At 38.7% G+C, this 12340-nt stretch overlaps 1 protein-coding gene across 6 annotated transcripts in view; it reads right to left on the minus strand.

The window, feature by feature from the left end:
• Nucleotides 1-1334: 1334 nt before the first annotated feature.
• Nucleotides 1335-12340, minus strand: part of EPC1 (enhancer of polycomb homolog 1) — a gene marked incomplete at both ends in the record, with an annotated part of 51018 nt that continues 40012 nt past the window's right edge. For 2 of the 6 annotated variants that reach the window (XM_081997001.1, XM_081996999.1), the window contains 4 exons: nt 1335-1407; nt 2399-2765; nt 2882-3023; nt 3822-3940. In XM_081997001.1, the coding sequence (XP_081853127.1) occupies nt 1335-1407; nt 2399-2765; nt 2882-3023; nt 3822-3940 (701 nt within the window). Of the gene's footprint in view, nt 1408-2398; nt 2766-2881; nt 3024-3279; nt 3941-11763; nt 11848-12340 lie in introns of those variants that run through there. The other 4 variants (XM_081996997.1, XM_081996998.1, XM_081997000.1 and 1 more) reach the window with 4 other exon arrangements.

Genomic DNA, 12340 nt, shown 5'->3' on the forward strand with positions numbered 1-12340 from the left:
ATCAAATTCTTTGGATAAAAGCAAGAATGATTACAGAACTTTAAATTAAAAAAAACACAACCACACTTTTTTGTCAACATGTAATGCCCTGGGTTTATTTTGTGAGAGTTCTGTCACAATTTTTCCAGGTGGGATTAAAAACCTTAAGGATAATGTATGCCATTGGAGTGGGCATTCAGACTTCGGTACTGACAAAGCACTAATAGTAGTCTGTTAAGTACCATTCTCTTCACAGAAGAGAGGTCAAATATTTCCAAAGGAAGGCACCCGATAGTTGTGGTTCTGGCCTTGCAGCCTTCTGGAGAATCTTAAAAGGAAAAAAGCTGGCTGTTTCAGAAACTGGAATGATGATACACGTACAGCAATTACTGCATTCTTCTCCCTTATATCCTTTTTCTTAAGAACAAGTAAAGAATGAAGTCTTAAAAACAGTTATACAATAAAAAAATACAATGTCTTCAGAAAGGGCAAGACAACATAAAAACTCCAGTTGTAAGGACTCCATTTGCATACTAACACTTTTTGGTGTGCAAGGAAATGGGACTAACAAGGGGAGCAGCAACATAACCTTAGTGCTTTAAGTACCAGAAACTGCCCACATGACTGCGGACAAGTTAGGATGGGAGAATTCAGACTTCATTATTAGCTTGTTACTTGCCTTACGATACTCACACAGGAAGATCCCCATTAAACAGTACATTCCCCATTTTTAAACTGATGCCTTTTTAAAAAATTCTGTATGTATGTCACCATTTTTCACATGATACACAGAAAACTCAGGGACCCAGAGGGGAACCAAGTTATGTTATACCATTTACAAAATACCAAGGAGTCCACAGCTACCTAACACATTTACTACAGCACAGGAACCAATGAAGGTACAGTGTACAAAAAACTGTAAACACGGCACAATAAATAGATAAAACAGCAGGTTCCGCACCATGCACATGATGTGATGACACTTTTTCATCTCTATACAATCTCACATCTCACACTCTTACTTTGTTGCAGTTTGTTTCCCTCCCTCCCCCCACCCCAAGTGCAAAGCATCACAAATGAACAGTTTTGTATTCAAGTAACATATATACAAGGGTATTACAAATATGCAGTACTGTACAGATAATTGCTGTATTGTTAATTTACAGATGTTGATTCTTTCCTATTAACAGTATGAAAAGAAAAACCAAAGCATGAGAGATGTGCATTGCTGACAAGTCCCCACAGCTGCCATGGAAACGCAATGTGCGGCATTCCATCATCCCTTGCATTCAAAATGCTACTGATGCATAGCACCTAAACAAGTTCCCAAGGCTGCAGTTCCACTCCTACGGAAACTACGTCACCTCCATTGCTACTGTATTGTCCGCTATATTGTTCAGTGCTGGCTTCTCTGTTTCATGGTTTTCCCTGTTGAAATAATAATAAAAGAATTAACATGACTAGAAAAAGAAAGCAAAAACTACTCCACAGACAACTTGCTCATCAGTACTGGAGAGCTGTTAAAATATAGCAAAGAGATTAACTTGAAAAGCAAAGAGACCTAGACATGAAATACACTCATCTTACACGTCTGTACTTATTGTGTGCTTAACTCCCAGCAACAACGACTCTGAGCACTTGCCACACTGCAAAACCTCCCCACAAACCACCGTGTCATATAGAAAACAAAAAAGGGTGTTCTAAGCATCAAAATTTGTGATGAAGTAATAAAAAAAAAGTGCAATAGAAGTTGCTGATGAAGTCACTAGCCACAAAATCTGGAATTGTGTGAGGAAATACTGAATTGACTTCCTGTTTAACCTAGTTTAATTCATCTTCTAATCAAGTATCTTAAACTAATGAAGACAACAGAAATTAAGAACAGGAATTTCGAAATGAAAATGGTCATTATATCCAAAGAATGTGACAAATATTTTTCTCAAATTTTGAGATACACAAAATACATTATATCCTCTGAAGTCTTCTGCACTGTTCCAATTACAGAAACATCTTTGAACACAGCTGGACCAACTCTACTCTACATTCATTCCTGGCAGATTTATTTTTAAGGACAAACACACATTTCATTTTGGAATAGTTCAGCCTTCATGTAGAACCTATGAGCCAAAACCTGTACTCAACGGTGGAGAATTTTGATACAGCATAGTACTAACAGATCATAAATTTCACTCTTGAGCTAACACTTATTTTTGGTCTGCTGGCTAGAACATCCTGGAAAACCATCAGTGTAAATATCTGTCTATTCTTGTATGTCTCCCCAAGTATCCCTTTTTGACCACCATTATACACACATTAATTTAAGCCAGCCTGATCTAATACAACTGTTCTTATTTCCTATAAGTATATTTATCAAGAAAAATAAAGATCGGAAAACATCAGCAGACATAAAAAAACCTACCTTGGTACTGCATCCACAGAGGATGAAGCTGAAACCTTGGGCACCTGACAATTTGTTGCTGCAGCCAGCTTTAAGGCAGATGATGGAACAGCACTTAAAGTCCTAGGTATATGCCGTGCATTAAGGGTGGTAATAGAGTTTACAGTGGCAACTGATGAGGGTACAGTTAGTCGAATGTTGTTCCCAATCAGAACCTGAGTTGTTGCAGAATTGGCAGCAGTTACTTGGTGACTCAGTGCGCTGTGGGAACTTGAAGTCTGCGTTATATTTGAAGGCTGTAACAAGGCTGAACCTGCTGTTGATGATGAACTTGTATGGACAAGTGCTGTAGGTGTAGTACTACTGAGATGTAAGCCCTTGTACACTCCTGCAAAAGAAAAACAAAACAGTAAGGTCATTTTTCAGAAAATACTCAACTCCAGACACACATATCTCCACTGTAAAAATCAAGATGCAATCAAATTCTGTCCAACAGCTGAATACCTGAGGCTTGAAGAATGCCATTCACCCCAATTCCAAGCACCACATCATCCTTCATTTTGAATCCCATCAGTTGTTCTGATGTAACCAAAGCTGAAGCAGCAAATTGAGCACTAACAGAATCCAGTGTCTTGGAAACAAAACCCTAAAAAGAACAACGGTGGCAAATACATGTGATTGAGGCTTCCAAAAGTCAGTACTCTCCCCACTTTAAAGCTACACACAAACTAATAAAACAAAAATAAATACATGTAAATCAGACTGTGGCCCAGTCATTCTCTCAGACGAAACTGTCAGCACTTGGTACAACTAGTTAAAATCTGAACTGTGATTTTTTTTCCTCCACATGCATTTTAGCTCCATTGTAACAACAGAGAAGAAAATCCCCACAACTATTTACAATACAAAAGAAACTTATTTCCCTATGGAACAACACTGTTTCACAGGTCAACTTGTTTTCATGAAATTCCAAACCCAATTCAGAGACTCAGAGGTTCAGATTGCAAACAACTTCTGAACCTTTTTATGTGTCTGTCACCACTGTAAACACTACACATTTATGAAAATTAGACACTTCCACAGATGTATGGAGGACATATTTAGTTATTAACCAAAAATCTTGCTCTAAAAATCCCCCACTATCAAGAGGATAATGACTTGGCTGGAGATCTCTGCAATTCGTTATTTCTAAGGCTTCAAAAATTTTATTAATTGACTGACCCATCTTTTTTTTTTTTTGTTAAGAGGGAGCAGAGGCAATGCCTGCCACACTCACCTGCGGTGTCCCTTCTAAACACTTTACAGAATGGCTATGATGTAGATTCAGGCGAAAGCCACTTTCCTGTTGGTTAGTTTCAAGGTTCTATGGCAACAGTTGACAATTAGAGATGAACCCTGGTGGGAAACAATGAGGGATAAATCATAGCACAGACAAATCCCTCACCTGTGATGTGTTGGCAGAGGAATTACTATTTGCTTGCTGTTGATGAATTTGTGCAAGCTGCTGTTTCTGCATTAGTGCCAGTTGCTGTTGATGTTGCTGGTATTGTTCGGCTGTAAATGCTGAACAAAATATAAAATGAGAAAATACTATATCAAAATATGTAGGTCTTGTGTATATAAACACATCTATTTTATAATGCTAAAAAAATAAAATAGTAAGACACCACAGCAAGTTCCTTAATGCACCTTTACAGCAAAAAGGCTATCCCAGAAATTTTTGTTCAAATTAAGCCTCCTCTTTTTAAGCTGTTTTTCAGTATATAGGCCTTAACTGTTCTGCTGCATTTAGCTCAAGATACCAAAAAGGAGAGGTGGAAGAAGGAACCAGAACACAATGAAACCCACCCAAAACTCTCTAATAACCAATTAAAAAGAAATTACAGGAAGAAACAGCATCACTGTTTTCACTTTGTGAAACTACAGTGTCTGCACTATTACCTAAGTAGGTTTATATGCAAAATTTGGGAACTGCATGCTTTCAGACCTCACAGATAGCATTTTGAAGGTAGCGAATACCCACAATTAAGATTTATGTTTAAGTTTAGTTGAAAACATTAAATTAGGCATGCTTACAACTGTGCAGGCTATCACAGTACAGTATTTTTGCTGGTTTTAGATCACACATGTACAAGCAACTCCATCAATACAGAATTTGACAGCACTACAACCTTCTCTCTAAACTCTTTGAAAGGTGACCCAGTAGTCAGTGCATCACAAGTCAACTAGAATTTTATACAGCTAGCCCCCAAGTATAAAATTGATGAAAACCAGCATTATTTGTACAGATTCAGAAGGGGATGTGCCATGGTGCAGGGGTGGGGGGTCATTACTTCATTGATTAACTTTGTAAAATGTGGTGGGTTTTTTTTTAATTTACATTTCCAAAATGAAAGAAAGTCTCAGTTTTTAATTTAAAATTGAAGCAAGGCTGGACTACAATTTAGGATACACTTATCAGATTTTTCCTTCAATTTTTTCCTTTGGATTGTACAGATGCTCCCAAGTAAGTACTGTAAATAGTATCCATGCTTCTAGAACACAGCAGCACAAGTTGCAGTTTTGGGGATGTTCACTATCATTTGGCAACAAATCACCACCACACTTGAATCCTGTTCTCAAATTGCAGTTTTTTAATCTTTTTTTTTTTTGTTAATCTATTCCTTCAGTCTTGCTTGCCTGAAGAAAATATCTATCGAAACTATCATCATCTCCTGCTCTCAATACAACAGGATTCTGAAAAAGCAACTGCACCTTATGTATAAAATCCAATAGCGAGTCAACACAAACGGCTAGCCAAAGTAAGAATTAGTATTTGGAAACAAACAGAGCAAACACTGCTGAGCATGCATTTTCCCCAGTGTATTTGTGTAATGGGGTGGTTTTTTGTTTTTTTTTTTAAAACATTGTTCCAAATCCTTCTATTATGTACTGGAAATAGCACTAATTTATTACCAGCACTTTGCTATCTGAGCACTTGAAGTTATAATTTTTTATTCTGCTGTTAGATTCAAGTTACTTCTTTTTTTTAAAAGTAACATTCTCCAGCAAGCAGGGATATAGCACTTGTTTATATTGCCACAAGTGACAAATTACTCCCAATATTCTTAGTTAAATCTCACTTCAATTTACTGAATTTCTTCAATGGTTTAAAGTTATTCCTAGAGGAATAGCTTAGTAGTAATACCATGCATGAATGCCCTTACTAAAAAAAAAAGCAAACTAGAATTCATTGATCAAATATTTATGAGTTGGCTGTTTAAATTTTAATTCTACTTTATATAAACTAGAAGTCCTTTAGATTTTTAAAAACTGTCACCACATATCAAAGTTAGAGCAAGAAAGCTTTAGCACACAAAAATTAGCATGTGGAAAGTTGAGCAGCAGAGGGAGAAAAATGGATGTACTGTTCTGGTGCTGATAGGTATTTCATTTATATTAATCAGTTAGTAGTGACTTATTAAAGTAAATGTTTTTTAAAAACACTAAAATTAGAATTGGTATGGTTTAGCCAACACAGAGCCAATGATACTGAAGGTTCCACATATTAGCAAGGTATTCTATTCTACAGTATGACACTATAAATACATTGCTTGGGAATAGGTTGCATAAGTGATGTAAATAAAGACAACCTGCAAACTCACATAAAGGAAAATGGGCAAAAAAAGGTATGTTATACCACCACCTTTGACTGAATTAAATCAAAGTTTCCATCATCATAACCATCTCACTTTTGTCTGTTTGAGCAAGTGAAATTTACTAGTAGTTTCAGTTTTCAGGCCCTAAGTATATTTTAGATTTTAGCTATAAAAAGCGTTGTAGTAAGCACAGTTACCTATGTTGGTTTAACCAACTCCAAAATACTGTTTTCTTTTGGAAGAACAGTAAATGAAAGTTTACTGAGGCAAACTGTGTTTGTTTAGGATAGCCATTATTTAGGTCAGTCTTTAAAAAGTGCTCCCCTTCTTCCTGGAAGAGACATTTAGAAGAAATATATTTTTCAAATTGTACATCAGTATATTCCTTTTTAAGTAGTCTGTGACCCTTACAGCTATAAGTTTCCCATCACTATGAAAACAGTTACACAGCTGTCAAAGTAAACAAGTGACAGAACCACACCACTATGACCACCATCCTCATCAACAATCCAACTGCTTCTCTTCTGCTCAAATATCTAAACACACTTACAAATACTCCCTTGAAAATGCAATGCGAATGGCTATTTACCTGTCATATCTGAGAATACACTCAAGAACAATTTATTTCAGGTTAATTTAGGTTAAAATATTCAGCAACATTTAATATTCAGCAACATTTTTGCTGCTTCCCTTCTTAATGGTAAAAGCCTATGGGACCTGATGAGATGCATCCCACAGTCCTGAGGAAACTGGCTGATGTAATTGCCAAGCCATTCTCCGAGATACTTGAAAAGTCATGGCAGCCAGGTGATGTCACTGGAGACTGGAAAAAGGGAAACATTGCACCCATTTAAAAAAAGGGTAGCAAGGAGGACCTTGGGAACTACTGACCTGTCAGCCTCACTTTTGTGCCTGGGAAGATCATGGAGCAGATCCTCCTAGAAGCTATGCTAAGGCACATGGAGGACAGTGAGGAGATTTGAGACAGCCAGCATGGCTTCACGAAAGGCAAGTCCTGCCTGACCAACCTATGGACTTCTATGATGGAGTGACCACATCAGTAGCTCTTCCCTTGTCCACTGATGTCATCTATCTGGACTTCTTAGGTCTCTTGACATGGTCCCCCACAACATCCTTCCCTCTAAATTGGAGAGGGGCGGACTTGATGGGTGGACTGTTGGGTGGATGAGGAATTGGTTGGATGGTCACATCCAGAGGGTAGCGGTCAACAGCTCCATGTCCACATGGGAGATCGGTGATGAACACTGTCCCTCAGGGATCTATGTTGGGACCAATACTGTTTAACACCCTCATCAATGACACAGACAGTGGGATCAAGTGCACTCTCAGCAAGTTTGCAGATGACACCAAGCTGAGTGGTACAGCTGACACGCCTGAGGGACAGGATGCCATCCAGAGGGACCTGGACAAGCTCGAGGCATGGGCCTGCGTGAACCTCACGAGGTTCAACAAGGCCAAGTACAGGGTCCTGCACCTGGGTTGAGGCAACCTCTGGTATCAACATGGGCTGGGAGATGGAGGGATTGAGAGCAGCCCTGCTGAGGAGGACTTGGGGGTACTAGTGGATGGAAAGGAGGACATGAGCCAGCAACATGTGCTTGCAGCCCAGAAGGGCAACTATACCCTGGGCTACATCAAAAGCAGTGTGGCCAGCAGGTTGAGGGAGGTGATTCTGCCCCTCAGCTCTGGAGAGACCCCACCTGCAGTGCTGCATCAAACTCCAGAGCCCTCAGCATGGGAAAGACGTGGACCTGTTGGAGAGGGTCCAGAGGAGGCCACAAAAATGATCAGAGGGATGGAACACCTCTCCTGTGAGGACAGGCTGAGAGAGCTGGGGTTGTTCAGTGTGGAGTAGAGAAGGCTCCAGGGAGACCTTATGGCAGCCTTCCAGTACTTAAAGGGGTCTTGTAAGAGAGATGGGGACAGGGTTTTTAACAGGGCCTGTAGCAACAGGACAAGGGGTAATGGTTTTAAACTAAAAGAGGGCAGATTCAGACTGGATCTAAGGAAGAAATTTTTCACAGTGAAGGTGGTAAAACCCTGGCACAGGTTGCTCAGAGAGGTGGTAGATGCCTCACCCCTGGAAACATTCAAGGTCAGGCTGGACCGGGCTCTGAGCAACCTGCTCTAGTTGAAGATGTCCCTACTCATTGTGGGGAGGGGGTGTAGACTGGATGACCTTTGAAGGTCCCTTCCAACCCAAACTAGTCTATGATTTCAAAATACTATTTACAACTATCAGAGATTTACTGTGAGATTCTGCATTAATCAGTTGCATCCAGTTTAGAAACACAACACCACCTATAAAGGGCTGCTGTAATCTACAGCCTCTTGAAATAATCTGACTGATATCCCTTTCCATTCCACAGCACATCCAGATATGCTCATATACCAGAAGAGGTTATAGATCCTAATTACATAAGCTAGCTCTTCCCCCTCCATGCTAAAAAGCACTACAGTGAAGGTTTTATTGAAAACATTACTACTACCGAGAACTATCCAAACCAAACTTAAACATTATTCTTTCCTCTCCTGCTCTCAGAGTACAGTCTACATTACACTTCAGTTGAAAAAATAAGCCTATTGATTGCAAGATTGCTTCTGAAAGCTATCATTCCGATGCACAAAAAATGCTTGTATGTACTTTACATGGAAGTACTTCCACCTATTTAACCTTACGTATTCTTTTTCTGTGGGACACTGGAACTGGGGAAGGCTTTCTGGGGAAATCACACATATAACTCAGTACAGTGATATCACGGGTATACTGTCTGTGCCTCTACATCTGCAGGCACAGTCCTTAACTTCTCAAAGAGCCAGTCTAAGTCTGACTGTCTTTTTTAAAAAAGCAATTTAAGTAGAATGCACTGCAGACCATAAAAATGTAGCCACTATTAACAGGTTAATTATATGGCTTGTGGAGAATATTTCCTTTCTTGCCTGCAAAGCTAGCATAGACACTTACACACGTGCCAAACTTAGTATCTTGTTAACATCACTTTCTCTAAAAAACAAACAGTAAGTGTCCCTAAAATTTCTGGAAGGAAGTTCTTATTACCTCTTCTAATTTTTATTCTAAAGAAGAGAAAGGGCACAAACAAAAATCTTTCATCTGTGTCAAAGAAAAATGGTAAATGTACAAGTAGAAAAAATGAATGTCATTTTATTTTGTGTCCTACACTGGTCTTTATTCTGCCTGGAAAAAAAAAAACAGCAGGCAAGAATCAAGCCCAGACCTTTTCTGTACACTTAAAAGAGCAACCATGTTTTTGGTAACTCAGAAGAGTATTGCTACAAAAAGCTACACGAAGTTACATATTCCTGATATTACTGGAGACCTTCAAAGTTAAAAAAAAAACCAAACAGTAAAGCAACAGAAAACTGAACAGCTTCAAGTTAAAAAAAGGGAGAAATCGTAACATTCAATGGTTAAAAGATGACACATACCATTTTTAAACAGATTCTTGCTTCAGCAGCCCTAGACAGCACTGCAGTGTCTATAGACTCTTCTCAAACAGCCTGCTAGAGCCACAGTGCTCATGGTTCCATGATAAAGTAATGATTATTTAATACTACAGAATTTACTTAAATGGGACAGTGACAAACCATCCAGTTTCATTCACTACACAGAATCCAGTGACGAGTGGAGGTGGGAATATCTTAACCACCACTACCGATACACTATAAATAAGAACATTACAATGTCAGAGTATCTCAACTGTCTTTGACAGCTAACAACTGTACCTTCCCCCAAAACTTCTACATACTTTCCAAGACAGTGACTATGCAAGTCACCTGGCTCCTTAAGTTAACCTAACCTAACTCCTTTGCTAACCTTAAACATTAGGAACCTTTAAGGCATAATCCTACCTGGAGTTATCCACATCTCAAGATGGCTGTCAGAAGACAGGTAGCTCAAGTTCTACTTACAGAGTAGGCTACATCAATGCTTCTTAGTCATGTTTGCAGCACACTGTTTTGAATTGGAACAATTAAAACTCAGTATGCTTCTGAATTGTTTCTGGTATAACTCAGAATAGAGTTACAACATTTCAGTTGAGACAACCTCCAGAATTTTAAGTCAGTACATCATATTATGCTGTTATCCTCTTCATTTAACAGCTTGGGACAACACACACATCTATTCTGCAACTGTATTAGTGCTATACCTTGGCAGCAAGTAAGATAAATGCTTTCTGGCTTACAGACTGCAAAAAGGAGGAATGGAAGGCAGATGAAAAAGCTTCACGAGTTTGCAGCTGTGAATACAAGGAAAGAAACACTGAGACTGAAAGGATAAATGACTGCTTAGTATCTCCTTAGCCACAGCCATAAATCTTGTTAAAAAATTGAGTTATTGCACAACATGCTACAATTGTGTTTTCCTACAATCATTTACATGACTACAAGCAAGATGTCTGTAATTCTGGGGATAATTACAGATCAGGTTTTTTGCTCAAATTAAGCCACTGAATAATATCCTTCAATTGGATGATTCTGTTTACATATCTACCAAATTCTGTAGGATGCTGACACCCAACAGGTGTTGTTTTCTGGAGCACCAAGTAACAGTGATGCTGTCAAAGGACTTCTCAAAGATCCATAGTTCTCAGCAGTTTTATACTGCAGTATGTAACTATTTGTACAGTGCTAGCTAGTTTTACCACAGCATTTAACGTGTACTAGCCTTACAATGCTGTAGCTTATGTTTAGCTTTTCTGAAAATGCAAGTCCTTCCCAGAAGTGGCTGAAAACAGTGACAAGGGGGGGCTAGCTATGCAGTCTGTATGAACAGATTGGTCTTTGTCTGGTAAGCAGACACAGGCTCCCCCTCCTGACTACTGCTGCAAGTTTTACCGTGCAGTGAATCACTAGTTGTTGCTCTGCTTCCCTGAAATAGGAAAATACAGGCTTACAAAAAAATTGACCACAAGAACCAGTTTCCTGAAAACCAGGAAGCACATCCTGGAAAGCAAAGAATGCATATGTAAACTCCTGGTCCTTCTACTAGCAGTCCTTCTGATTTCCTGAGCAGAAGATGCTTGCTAGATTTGCCAGGGAAACTGAGCAAGCTCTGTGGAGTAAACACAATGACCTATCCAGATAAGCACAGTTATTTTAATAAACTGTAAAAAAGAATTTAATACTGAGAGCCTCAAACGGCTTAATTAAACCTTTCAGCAAATGCTTCAGTCCTGTTAAACATCTAAAAAATTAGATATTTAGAGTAATTTAAACAAGCAGTTGCTTTGTAACATCAAGTTAAGTATCTTCTCACAAGCAGAAATGTTATTTCAGTAGGAAAACTGAAACATTAAGATTATATTGGGTTCAAAGAACCTATCTAAAAATCCATTCATGGTACTGGATTCTCTGGTCCTTCCAGCTGAGGTGACGGCCATTAAAAAGGCAGTTTCAATCAGGTAACAGAAGAACAATCACACAACTAAAGCTTGCAATTGAGATACCCCATAAACTACAGAACTGCTAAAGTGTTGTGGAAAGATGATACATCATGCTACAATGTTTTCTTAAGGGAAATACATGACAGCATCACATCCCTGCTGTATAAGAGAACAATTAATGGTTACTAATGCCAAAGTGCATGCAAAGCAAACATCATTCATAATACTAAGTAATCCAGAACATCACATTTTTTATCTCAGAGAGATGTTATCTGGCTTACATTGCCTGGTTAAAAATTTTCTACTTATAGCAAGTTCTCACCAGTGAATTCGGAAGATTGGAGAGACTTAGAGCCATCAGTGTGATTTAGTATTTGATGCACCAGGCCCAAAGATGTTTCACCTTCTGAAAAGAAGTTCAAGATTGATTTTACTTAAACATGGCATTATTAGACACTATGAGAACATGAATCATTATGCCCTTGATTATAACTACAACAGCCTTATATTTCAGCCCAACAGAACTTAAGCGTGAAATTCCTAACAGCACAACTCTAGACTTAGAAATTATAAACTAGATATAACATCTGTAAATGCACTCCCTACTTGGTAGTGGAAGAAAGACAGAAAATGAGTATTTTTACTAGCCATTGAATGAAAGCTAGAAATGCTTGCTGTGGATTTATATTTGTCTGCCCATCATCCTTAATACGGGTTTCCACCAAAATGTGACAGGCCCACTGGGGTACACAGAGTTTACAGAGTCAGTTATAAACATAACCATCCTTGCATGGGATGCAGACAAAGTGTAACAGTTTACAGAAGCCCAAAGAGCAAAGTATTACTCCAACTGGGTTGAAGCTGAATGAGAAAATGTAGTTTAACTACAAAGTTTCCAA

Source organism: Phaethon aethereus (genome assembly GCF_964289735.1).
Source record: "Phaethon aethereus genome assembly, chromosome: 2".
NCBI lineage: Eukaryota > Metazoa > Chordata > Aves > Phaethontiformes > Phaethontidae > Phaethon > Phaethon aethereus.